The sequence below is a fragment of the Balaenoptera borealis genome (genome assembly GCF_965194805.1).
Source record: "Balaenoptera borealis genome assembly, chromosome: 12".
In the NCBI taxonomy this organism is placed as follows: Eukaryota; Metazoa; Chordata; class Mammalia; order Artiodactyla; family Balaenopteridae; genus Balaenoptera; species Balaenoptera borealis.
The window spans coordinates 95,430,853-95,444,342 of NC_138869.1; the positions used below are offsets into that span (position 1 = coordinate 95,430,853).

The 13,490-nt window shown below is 39.7% G+C and overlaps 1 protein-coding gene across 3 annotated transcripts in view; it reads left to right on the forward strand.

Annotated features, from left to right (window-relative positions):
* Window positions 1-58: 58 nt before the first annotated feature.
* Window positions 59-13,490, forward strand: part of TPMT (thiopurine S-methyltransferase) — a 102,859-nt gene continuing 89,427 nt past the window's right edge. For all 3 annotated transcript variants that reach the window (XM_082346419.1, XM_082346420.1, XM_082346421.1), the window contains exons 1-5: window positions 59-175; window positions 600-681; window positions 5,677-5,860; window positions 6,888-6,980; window positions 11,066-11,198. In XM_082346419.1, coding sequence (XP_082202545.1) covers window positions 5,721-5,860; window positions 6,888-6,980; window positions 11,066-11,198 — 366 coding nt within the window. In that variant the 5' untranslated portion in view covers window positions 59-175; window positions 600-681; window positions 5,677-5,720. The remainder of the gene's footprint in view (window positions 176-599; window positions 682-5,676; window positions 5,861-6,887; window positions 6,981-11,065; window positions 11,199-13,490) is intronic.

Sequence of the window (13,490 nt, forward strand, 5' to 3'; positions counted from 1 at the left end):
ATTTCCGCCGCTGAGCAAGCCGGGGAGCGTGGGGAGGGGGCGGGGCCTGTGCGCCGCGGGAGGGGCGGGTCCGGGGGCGGGTCCAATAGCCGGCCTGAGCCTGGGGCTTAGGAACCCAGCCGGCGAGGCCCGCGGCAGCGCCAGAACCAGCAGCAGGCGACGGACAGCGCATAAGGTAGGCTCCGCCGGGTGCAGAGAGGGTGCGATGACCAATGGGACGTTTGCTAGGTGTGAGTGTGTGGTCGGATTCCGGAACGGGGCGTCCCAGCCATCCGGGCCCTGAAATGGGCTCAGGGAGCCGAGTGAACGGGGAATAACGAGATCAGGTAGTGAATGACCTTTTTGAGTCCATGGTTAAAGTGACCCCAAAGCATTGTCGGGTATTGTTGATTTTAAGAAAAGAAAAATACTTGCCGGGACAGTGAGGGGAACTGGGGTGCTGTAAATATTGTCTTGCTCCATGGTAATTGCATAGGTGTATGCATGTATAAAAATTCACTGAGCCATACTCTTAAAATTTGTGCACTTTAGGGAAGTTATTCTTCAATTTACCAAACTTTTAAAATAAATCTAAAGCAGAAACATGTTTTTTTGAAAAGGTGAGGAGGAAACCAGTGTTGGGAGTCCACCCAAGGAGAACTCGGGCGACCAAACTAGCACATCTGCTATTTCTGTGTATGGGTAAGAATGATTGTGAAATTTGCCTTTCCTGAATCTTATAATTTTGCACTTTTATCTTGCTTATAGAAAGAAACTTTTTTTTTTAAATTTTATTATTATTTATTTATTTTTGGCTGTGTTGGGTCTTCGTTTCTGTGCGAGGGCTTTCTCTAGTTGCGGCGAGCGGGGGCCACTCTTCATCGCGGTGCGCGGGCCTCTCACTATCATGGCCTCTCTTGTTGTGGAGCACAGGCTCCAGACGCGCAGGCTCAGTAGTTGTGGCTCACGGGCCTAGTTGCTCCGCGGCATGTGGGATCTTCCCGGACCAGGGCTTGAACCCGTGTCCCCTGCATTGGCAGGCAGATTCTCAACCACTGCGCCACCAGGGAAGCCCCCATATAAAGAAACCTTTTATTTCTCCAGAAAAGGATGTGGACAAGTTAAGTACAGGTTGAGAAGCTATGAGAACACCTAAGAAGTGATTAAGTTATATTCATGATGTTAAGTTATATTTCAAGTTTGTGTAAGAGGGGTAGAGTTAAACAATTCCAGGCTGCCCTGGCTCAGTGATAAAATTATGCTTCCCTTTTGTTTTAAATAGAGAACTGTTTCTGAAGGCTCAAGTTCAGCTTCCAAAGTTTCTGTCTGAAAGAGGAAATGGGAAAACTGCAACTCTCTTTTGCTTTTCTGTACCCAATACATCAGATACTTCCCTCTGACCTCTCAGAAAACCCTGAGCGTCACCTCTTGACATCGTCAGGGCCTTGCAAAAGCCATTTGTTAACAAATGTTTGCTGGGAAGTGAATTTGTGTTCCCAATTCCAAGAGAGGTGCCTTCTCCTTAAATCCTAAGCACACTGAAGCCAAATTTTGCCATAAAGGGAACTTTTCCTTGAATAACTGCTTTTCCATGAATAATGATTCATGGGTGAATCATTAAATTAACTCCAACAAGAATAGCCTGGTAGTCCAAACTAAATTAGTTTCAGTCATGACTCAAAGGATATGTTACAACTATTGTGTTGTATTGTCCTTACATGACAAATTTCACGTTGAAAGGACAGACATTTTCCTCATACCTTCAGGTAGATTTGCAGTTATGTTCACATGTCCTTTTTTCTCAGTTCCCTTTGTAAAAGGGGGGGAAAAAAAGGAACAAAGAGTGTTGCCCATCATCCAGTTATACAAAGGGTTAAATCACAACCCCCTGCAGAGGGTGATGTACCCCAGGCGATTTAGGACTTCAGGAGGGAAAATAAGGGTGAGGCATTCTGTGTTTTGGATAAACGGCCCCTAGATAGCATGCCTCAGGGAGAATTTCAATGGCCCCAGATTCTTGCATCTTCTTGTACATAGAAATCACTAAAATCATTAACTTGAGGTATCTATTCTTTGTGATTAGCAGTAATCTTTTACCAAGATGTATGCTAGACTACATGTTTTTCCTAGTCAAAAAAAAAAACCTTATACATGTGGAACATATATGTTTGGAGCAGTTCCTCAGAGCTATCTGAAAGGCTCTCTCCCAGGCTATCGTCCTCAGTAAGGTCCCCGAATAAAATTGAAACCCACAACTCTTATGTTGTGTGTTTTTCTGTAGGTCAACACCTTTGTGTGCATTTTCCCATACCAAAAAAAAAAGCTATAAGAAAATTATTTAAAAATGCAAACTTGTGGGGTAGAGACGGGATATTGAATCCGTGCATCTACTTTTGCTTCCTCCTGAAACTCTACCAAAACAACAGCAGGATTTTTAAAGACATAAAGGGAAGACAGAAGAGAAGATAAAAGCAATAAAAATTTGAAACCTAGAAAGCAGATGGACGAGTGATAAAGGATTTTGCAGACTGAAGAAAGCTAAATTCTAAACCAGCAATGGGGAAAGCCAATGAGCAATCCTAATTGCATTATAGAATCCCCCAATGCTCAGGAATTAGCAGCACCAGGTACCTCAGGGAGATGGAAGGGTATGGTTGAAATTAGGAGGATTGCTTGAAATTCTGGTTCCTAAAAGGCTAAGTTCCCAGATCCCTTTCCCAATTCCCTGCAACCAAGTATCTCTTCCTCACCGCACCAGCAGACTTCGGGGGGTTTATTCCCTGGAGAGGGTACAGTCTTTGGACTGGGAAGATACAGTTCACAGTTGGGGATGGGAGTACCATACTGAAAATATGGGGATTAATTGAACACAGGCAAACTGAATGCTGGGGCCCTTTCCCACTTTTATCCTTTTCTCATGTGAGTACAGAACCATGGTCCCAAGGACTCAAACTTTCAACGGGAATTGGGAAGTCCATCTATGGAAAGTCTGACGAGTCCAAAGAAAATAAAGATAATGACATCTAAGTTTCCAAATAATATCTATTCACATCATCCTACAGTGAACTTACAGTCAATAAGCCCCATCCACAAACTTAAACTTATAATCAGCTTTTTGGTATTTACTCTTAAATGTGAGTAGATAATAAGAATTGCTAGGAATTTGAGGACAGTCACTAGTTTGAAAGATAGAAGACAAAACCAACAGAAAAAATGACTCAGTAACATGCAGATAAATAAGGGAAAATATTATATACATTCTATACATGAAATAACAACAAAATAAAATGAAAAGAGAACATCAGAAACAAAAAGGAGCTCTTGAGAATTAAAGACTTGAGAGCAGAAAAGAAAAACTAAATAGCAAGGTAGAAAGATAAAAATAAGGTGGGCTCTCAGAAAATAGGACAAAACGATGAAGAGTTGGAAAATGGAAAAAAATATGAGAAATTTAGAGCACTGGATCAGGAGGTTCTACAACCATAAAAAGGGGTCCAAGAAAGAGAAATAGAAAAAAAGGACCAAAATCATCATCTGAATAATTCAAGAATTTTTCCATGATTGAAGGATATGAGCTTCCAGATTAAAAGAAGTCAGCCAGATGGATGAAAGTAGACCCAGGATAAGGCATAGAATTATGAAATTGCAAAAACTAAGGGACAAAGAAAAGGTTTGAGAGAGAGAAAAATATTGGCCACATGGAAAATATCAAGATCCAAATGTCTTTGAATTTAAGCAGTAACTCTACAAGCTAGATGGCAAGGGAATGATTTCTTCAGAATTGTGAGAGAAAATGTTTTCTAACTAAGAATTCTTACCCAGCAAAACTATACATCGAGGATGGGGAATAATAGTGTGAAGACATTTTATACACGCAAAATTGCCAAAAACCCTTTCTCTCACGCACTCTTTCTCAGAAAGCTGCCGAAGGTTGTATTTTACCAATATAAGGGTGGTAACCAAAAAAAGGAAAATAGACAATAAAGGAAACAGGAGATTCATCAAAAGGTAAGAAGGAAGGCTCCAGGATGGTGATAAAGAAAGATCGCAGAAGGCTAGCTGTGTACCAGTAGAAGACAGCATCCAGGTCAGAAGGCTCTTCTCTGAAATGACATTGATAGGATATCTGATAACCGAAGAGATTGAGAGTGTATTGACAGGAGACTGGGAGAACTTAGAGTTGAATTAGTAATAAATATATGGAAATTTTATAAATGAAAAAGCCAGATAGTTATTAACTATAGAATAAAAAGTTGTACAGAAAAGAAAAAGTAATCATAGAATTCTATATGGCTTACCTGTGAATAGTATTTACCTAGTCATAATAATGTGAACTTGAAATGTTTAATCACGAATATGCTATATCTATATGGAAAGGATAGGAAAAATGAGAAGGTGGTGTGTGTGTTGGAAAGTTGAAAGAGGACTAAATGCTTATCTTTTCTAGATGCTTCCTAGAAATAAAAAATTAAGAAGATACAAAATAAGCATGCTATTTGAGTTATATTTCAAGATTCAGCTAAAAGTTAAAGATGTTTGTCTCTCATTGGAAATGGGGACTACTGCTTTCATCACTCTGCTGGACTCTTTGAATTGAGTGCATTATAACATTGATTAAAAAAATAGGAAGTAGGGCTTCCCTGGTGGTGCAGTGGTTAAGAATCCACCTGCCAATGCAGGGGACACGGGTTCAAACCCTGGTCCGGGAAGATCCCACATGCCGTGGAGCAACTAAGCCTGTGCGCCACAACTACTGAGCCTGCGCTCTGGAGCCCGCGAGCCACAACTACTGAGCTTGCGTGCCGCAACTACTGAAGCCCGCTCGCCTAGGGCCCGTGCTCTGTAACGAGAAGCCACTGCAATGAGAAGCTCGTGCACTGCAGTGAAGAGTAGCCCCTGCTCGCCACAACTAGAGAAAGCCCACGTGCAGCAATGAAGACCCAATGCAGCCAAAAATAAATAATAAATAAAATAAATAAATTTTAAAAAAAAATAGGAAGTAAACATTAAAGGAAATTTTAAAAATTAAAGAGTGAGATGCTAGGAAAGATTCTAAGCTTACAAAAGTTATAATGCCTGTTTTTTTTTTTTTTGTCCTCTTTCTTTTTTAAACTTAAATTCTTTTACTCTAAGATGTAATTCAATTTATTTAAAGCTCTTTCCTAATGTGTATTATGAGGTGTGCCTCTACCATCAGACTCACTGAAAAGTAATTTTTTGTATAGCTTTTCCGTGAATATTGAAATATTTTTTAAAAGCCATACTGCTGGGACTTCCCGGGTGGCACAGTGGTTAAGAATCTGCCTGCCAATGCAGGGGACACGGGTTCGAGCCCTGGTCTGGAAGATCCCACATGCCGTGGAGCAACTAAGCCCGTGAGCCACAACTACTGAGCCTGCGCTCTAGAGCCCGTGAACCACAGCTACTGAAGCCCTCGCGCCTAGAGCCCGTGCTCCGCAACAAGAGAAGCCACTGTAGTGAGAAGCCCGCACACCGCAACGAAGAGCAGCCCCCGCTCACTGCAACTAGAGAAAGCCCGCAAGCAGCAACAAAGAACCAACACAGCCAAAAATAAATAAATTAATTAATTAAAAATAAAATAAAAGCCGTACTGCTGAGAATAATAGGTTTTTACTTCATTCATCAATAGAATTGAAATGCACTTAAGTGACAACCTGGCAAACATTTTCCACTTAGGCATTGGAGACCTCTGTTTCTGAGTCAAAGCTATCTACAAAACCATGGCTAATACAAGAACAGTACTTGATGTTGAAGAGTACCCCGACACTGAGGTACAGAAAAACCGAGTGCTAACTCTGGAAGAATGGCAAGAAAAGTGGGTGAATCACAAAATTGCATTTCACCAAGAACGAGGACATCAGTAAGAAATGTTTACATTTCTTTATATCAAATGTTGGTCTATAACAGAAATGCTCTATCAGAAGCTGACTTTTGAAATAGAAATAATAATATAGATACCCATTATTTGATTTTAAGATGCACATTTTTAGTTTTTCACATTGGAGCATCTCTGAAATCAGGATGCCTCTGTGGCATGTCATAGTTGAATTGGCAGTGATATTTCTTCCCATGGAGTATAAATAATGGCGTGACTTACAGTTGATGACGTCTTAGATTTATGAAATATGTCTTTTTTTGAATCCCCTGTAACATTTATTTGTTGGGCATACATGTTTATACACATGCAGATGCTCAAGCTATGTTAATGCTGGCATCTCTTTATACTGAAAAGTGGTGGTGTTCTGACTTTGCTTGCCAATAGCGTGTGTTCAGATGTTAAAGTATTAGCTATATGGTGGAAGAAGAGAAGTTGAGAGAAATTAATACGTGAGCTGAATGCTAAGCAATGTAATAGTAGTAGTAGTAGTGGGCTTCGAAGCAGCAGCAATAAAGATGGGTCAGTGCTGAGTAAAGTGGTCGTGACAGATGTGCCTTCTTCCAGACAGCCACCCTGACTGCCCAGGGGACATCATTATTATTATTACATGTGCACACTAAGTAATAGTTGGGGTATCATCCTAGAACCATTGTATGAATTCTCTCTGTCATGTAGCTGGCCTTAGAAGACACACACACACACACACACGTATACACTTTCAAAACATATCAACCAAGGAAAAAATAATTTTTTATGTTTAATTACTAATCAAGAAAGCCCCAGGTTTGAGTCATATTAACTGCTCACTAGTTACCTGACTGAGCAAGTTGCTTAGCCTTCCTGTTTCTTCATGTATAAACTGGAGATTTTAATGAATAATGTTACCTACTTCATAAAGTTGTTGGGAAATATTAAGTGAGGTAATACATGAAAGGTACTTAGCATTGTAAAATTGTAGTCCTTTCCTCTGTGTCTTGGGCTAATTAAAACAATTTTTTTTTCTCCCCAGGCTATTAAAGAAGCATTTGGATACTTTTCTTAAAGGCGAGAAACAACTGAGGGTATTTTTTCCTCTTTGTGGAAAAGCAGTTGAGATGAAATGGTATGAGCGGATAAGCATCAACATACTTTCTTGTCTTGATGATAAACACTTTGGGTGAATAATAGGATGTAAGTTTTAAAAATTCCATTCTCAGGAAACGCACAAGGATTCTATATTTTTAGTAGACTATTACTGATGGGTTCATAGAGGTAATGCTCTCAAACAGGAAGACAGTGCAGAAACAGAGGGGAGAACTAGTCTTTCTGTATTGAGTTTCTAAGCAAAAGAATTAGTCTACAACCAAAGTGGTGGGGGAGGCGGAGGATGGGACCAGCCTTCCCTCTTAAATTTCCTTCATCTTTGTGCATGGTTTAGTTTTTGTAGGTGGTTTTGGAATGTAACTAAGTTAATTTTAGGTATTTTAAATAGAGGTGGACAGAAAAGCTCAAAATGAATTACAGCTTTTTGGCAAAACCGTGTATAGTCCACAGTTCAACTCAACTCTCCCGTCCCTCTACGAGCACATAGGAGGTTTTGTTTTCATGAATCATTGCTAATAAAACCAGTGATAAAGGAAGTATTTCTTGTGAGTAATTATCTGTGAAGAGAATTCACTTTAATTCACAAGCCACTGCCACTATGGGTTACTCTAAAGTCACAAACCTGGCAATCGTTTCCTATACAGAATTTGTTGTAATGCTAATGTACAGATGCTATCGTACATGCCAGGACATACTATTAATGTATAAACTTGAACGTTGAGAACTTTGATCATCAAGCAGGAAAGAAAAATAAAATATATGAAAATGATTAGTAAATGAAAAATATAGTAACTTAAAAATTCTCTCTTCCCTACATAAATACAGGTGGGCAAACTACAGCACATGTGTGCATTGGGAGTGGATTTCTGAGCAGGGACGGTGGCCCCCTGCTCCCTCAACTTGTAGCTGAGAGCATTTGTGAGTGGCTGCTGTGGCTTAAGATTCTAGGGTGGCCACGAAATTGAGAACATTATATCCTAACCAACTCACTGAACCAGAAGAAAGAATTCCTTCGCAAACTACCTGCAAGAAAAACATTAACTCTATGAGCAGGTTGTCTTATTGCTGTGTCATAAGTGATAACAACCTAGTTCTAGCAGAGGCTTTGAGACAAGGTTAGAAAATGGTATGATGAAACAGCCAATTAAATGTGATTGTTGAAGATATAGGGTCTAAAGTCCTTTGTAATAAAAATGCCAGAACTAAGCTACTGTAACTGTATAAAAGTTATTATATTAGAGGATTTTTCACTTATGTAACAAATTTGTGTATTAAGGTCTATACAGATATCAGATGTGAATAGATAAACTATGAGCTGAAGCCCAAAAGCATTAACATAAAATGTTTAAGACATTTCCTTAGGTTTTGGTTTTCTTTTAGGGCAATATATTCCAGTATAATCCAGCCTATGCCAGTCTATAGTAGGCTATGGTTCATTTTTCCATATGTTGAGTAGAAGTAAAAATCCATTCAGCTGGTTTGGGTAACTTTTTTGTTATATTTTATAACTTCAACAAATGTATGGAGAATAAAAAAAAATATTCCATGTATGTTAACTTACAAATTTCCCAGGAAATGTGAAAGACAAGTTATTAATATGTATGTTTTAGAACTATAAACAGTTCATGTTCTGACCACATTGAAAGTGTGTCCTCTTATGTAGGGAATAGGTACCATCAGTTCTGCTATTGTTCAATTGTTTTGAAAATGCTAATTGCATTCTAACTCCACTGATACATTAAGGAACAATTTGAGCATGGTTTGAATTTCACATCTGCTTATATGTAATATTGTCTGCAAGAAACATGAGGTGAAAGCAGATAACAGCACCCAGCTCTACTAAACCGTGTATAAATAGACAAAATGCACCCATGCACAAACCTCAGCTATCTCCCAGATACCTCAGTTCACCTCGATGTGCTGTGAGCCACTTGCTCCCATCCACAGCCAGTGTTGGAACTTTCCATGACTGCTAATAATCCCCCTTCCATTACTTTACAATAACTTGAAAGCTGCAGCCCTTCCAACGCCTACAAGTCTACAAGTAAAGTTCAGGTCTCTCTCAAGGTAAAGTGCCATGTTGTAGTATTTATATATTTTGTAACCATTTAACATGTAAAACTGTGCCACCATGTCTATTAGGTTCTTGTCTTTTTTCTTTTTAATGTGGCACTAAGTTTTTTTTTCTTAAATACTATTTAATCCATTTTATTTCTAAATACTGTTTAATCGCATATCATTGAGAAAATCCTGATTCACAGAGATGAGTTATGGCAAATGTGCAGCAGCTTTTTCTTAAAAAAAAACCTTTTTAAAATTAAGGTATAATTGACATACAACATTATGTTAGTTTTAGGTGTACAACATAATGATTTGATATTTGTATATACATATATTGTGAAATGATCACCCCAATAAATCTAGTTAATCAATACATAGTTACAGAACTACATAGTGTTGTGTGTGATAAGAACTTTTATTTTTTTTTAATTTTTTTATTTTTTTGGTTCTTTTTTAAAATTTTTATTTATTTAATTTATTTATTTTTTGGCTGTGTTGGGTCTTTGTTGCTGCATGTGGGCTTTCTCTAGTTGCAGTGAGCGGGGGCCACTCCTAGTTGCGGTGTGCGGGCTTCTCATTGCAGTGGCTTCTCTTGTTGCAGAGCATGGGCTCTAGGCACGCGGGCTTCAGTAGTTGCAGCACACATGCTCAGTAGTTGTGGCTCGCGGGCTCTAGAGCACGGGCTCAGTAGTTGTGGCGCGCGGGCTTAGTTGCTCTGCGGCATGTGGGATCTTCCCGGACCAGGGCTCGAACCGTGTCCCCTGCATTGGCAGGTGGATTCCTAACCACTCTGCCACCAGGGAAGCCTGATAAGAACTTTTAAAATCTACTCTCTTAGCAACTTTAAAATATGCAATACAATGCTACTAACTATAGTCACCATGTTGTACATTACATCCCCATGACTTATTTATTTTATAACTGAAAATTTGTACCTTTTGACTTCCTTCACCCATTTCACCCATTGCTCACCCCCAGCCTCTGGCAACTACCAATCTGGTCTCTGTATCTATGAGCTTGTTTCTGTTTTTTGTTTTCTTTTCATTCCACATATAAGTGAGATTATAAGCTGTTTGTCTGTGTCTGACTCATTTCACTTAGCATAATGCCCCCCAGTCCATCCATGTTGTCATAAATGGCAAGATTTCAATTGTTTATGGCTGAATATACTCCATTAGGACAAAGTTGTTTAATGTGTACTCCAACCCCCATTTTCCCCATAAGCCTCATGATTTTTACTGCATGATTTTGCATGGTGTGTGATTTTAAAAAAATGCATATGTTGCATAACTGACTTATGTGTTTACTTAATGTAACATAAAATCAATACTGTACCTGGGTATTTGTGCCCCTAGTGCTGTTTTCTTTGAAGTCCAAGATCCCAAGACTGAATTCTGTAATTATAAAGCTTACCAGAAAAATACTGGTAAGCTTTTGCGCATGGTAATCAAATAAATTTCTGGATAGGGTTTAGTGTAAGTAAGTGGAAATTATAAGATTATTATAGAAATGGATGCTAATGTTCTAGAGCCGAGTGCTCCGGTACGGTATCTACCAGCCCCACGTGGCTGTTTAAACTAAGTCACACGAGCCACGTCTCAAGGGCTCAATAACCTATGTGGTTAGTGGCTGCTGGATTGGACAACACAGGTATAGACTTTTCCATCATCACTGAAAGTTTTAATGGACATAGCTGATTTAGAGAACTTGAAAAGCATATTTAATTCATAGGATGCTTTTAAATCAGAAACTCTTCCAATCAAATCCATTTGTAGTAAATCAACATGTTAAGGTATAATTTTCCAAACTTTTAAATTTTTCCTAAGGTCATATAAATCATTTTTTCAGAATTCCACATAGCATAAGGTTTGAAAATATATAGTTCCACTTTCTGTGTATCTACATGTTCTGTGAAACATTGTGAGTCTGAATTCAAATAAATCCCTTAAAATTCAGGAAAATGTATGCTTATTGGTATATATCCTTTTACTTAGTACTGTATTTGAAATAAAAATTTAAGTGTAATTATATGATTTTATGCAGGTTTGCAGACCGAGGACACAGTGTAGTTGGTGTGGAAATCAGTGAACTTGGGATACGGGAATTTTTTACGGAGCAGAATCTTTCTTACTCAGAAGAACAAATTATGGAAATTCCTGGAGCCAAAGTATTCAAGGTGTGTTTTGATTTTGGTAAATAGTTATTTCCATACCCCCAGAAGGTTTTTCTCAGCATGAGTAAGTGAGGATACTATACAAGTGTCAGATGACCCCACTTTATCACCAGATTCACCTCGATATTATATAGTGTAAGGAGCGTAAAAAGATAGACAGTAGTTAGATGTGAACAAATGTATATAAAAGCCAAGGTCAAAGCTTATTTGTCGTGTTTTTGGTTTGGGTTTGTTTGATTTTTAATTTATAAACAGGTGTTTCTGAGAACCTGTCTTGTGCCACACCCTGCATAAGACACTGCAGAGATGAAAACACAGTCCCTGCCCTAAAGAATCGCTTAGCTTAGGAGAGAAGAGAAACAGAGGAGGCTATTTGTCATACACGGAGCTAAGTGTAATGACACGGGGTATTAAGGGAACAGAGAGGAATGTTTCCTAACCCAGCCTGGGGGGGCTTCCTGAAGTGTGGTGACAGGGCTAGGACAGGCAGAGAGTCAGGTCATCCAGTCCAGATGTCCTGTCAAGCTGGTACCTGAACGTGACACAGCCAGGTTTTCTTTTGTGACCAACCACCCTTGTGGCCTCAAGGGAAGTGAGTTTGAAGGGCAGTAGCCTCCTGGCAAAGAGACCAGATAGGAGGTTGTGAGCAGTGGTCCAGGAAAGAGATCCTGAAGGGCTGCACCGGGAGAGTGATGGGGCACTTAGAGGAACAGGTAGATTAAAACGATGTTTAGGGTGTCAAACTGGGAGGATTTAGTGATTAATTGAGTGGGAATCCAGGGGGTGGTGAGTTCACATTTCCAGCTGAGATGACTGGTTGGATGGCAGAGAATAAAGGAGAAGCAAGTTGAGGAGCAGAGAAAATGAGTTTTGTTCTGGAGATGAGTTTAAGAGACCTGTGGCATGATATGAAAACCTGTGGAATTCATCTAAGAATTCCTGTTTGCTCAGTCCGGAGAGGCTAGTCCTCTTCCAGACTCCTTGGAGCAGTGGTTCTCAGCCCTGGTGACACATTTGAAATTATCTGTGGATCTTTTAAAATTCCTAGTGCCAAGGCCTTGCCTCCAGCTAATTCAGTCAGAACCTCTAGAGATGGGGCCTAGCATCAGGTCTATTTAAAGCTCCTAGGTGATTCCAATCTGCAGCCAAAGTTAAGATTCACGGGCTGTTCTCCCTGCCTCCAGGCCCCTTCCTCTCAGGGCTGACCCCCACTGTGCTTCCAGACTGGTCTTCAAAGACCCGCCCACCTCTGTTGCACCTTATTTCAGAATAAAATCCAACATTTTCACATCCTGAAGTACATGTCCTACCCTGCTCCTCCCCCCACCTCCCAGACTTCTCACGTCCCACGCCCGTGATGTCAGCAGATGCCTCCAGCCAGTTCTTCAGCCACCTTTTGTTCTGCCTTTCCTGGTGCTCGGGCAGTGAGTTCCCTGCTCTGTCTGCTCTGTTCCCACAGTTCTGGGCACACAACCAGAACAGTACAGCCCATTCTGTACCGTGATGGTTCTTTGTTCCCACACCTCTCTGCTCCACCGGGCTGTCCTCACTGGGGTCAGAGACTGTCAAATTCACTGCAGTATCTAGAACTTGGGCTAGTCCTGTCTACAAGGTGCTCAGGAAATAAATGCTCATCAGTCAGTGAATGAAAGAGAGGACATTGGTGAGTCAATGCAACTGCACTTTTCATGAGTAACTCTTAAAATGTCTGCCCTTTCTCTCTCAGTCTGCCTGGTAATTGATTGAGGTGTATACTTGTCATTAGGGGGTCAAAATATTAGGATTTTGCTAAAGTAAACATTGCTAAAATATAACAAGCTCCAAAATGAGTAATAGTTAACTGATATTCAGGATTAACCAATCTGATTTTCCTTTTTGAGTTGATCCAAAAGAACCCCATACAGGTTTTTTATTTTAAAAAGTCCCATTAAAAATTATTTTCAGTAAAATTGTATTTTATTTTCAGTTAAAAAAATATTTGCATAGGTTGCAAGGTGCAGGAAGTGAGGGGGGAAAGATGGAGAGGAATTCACCAAAATGATTAAAATCACTGTGTTCAGAGGGTGGCATGCAGGTTTTTTCTTTATTCTATAAATTCTCTGCAGCATGGTCCATATTTATTTCAAAATTAAAAAAATAAAAATTAATTTTTTTTATAGATTAGTGTTTTTTTTAAATGTTATTTATTTATTTGGCTGCATCGGGTCTTAGTTGCGGCATGCAGGATCTTCAGTTGCAGCACGTGAACTCTTAGTTGTGGCATGTGGGATCTAGTTCCCTGACCAGGGATCGAAC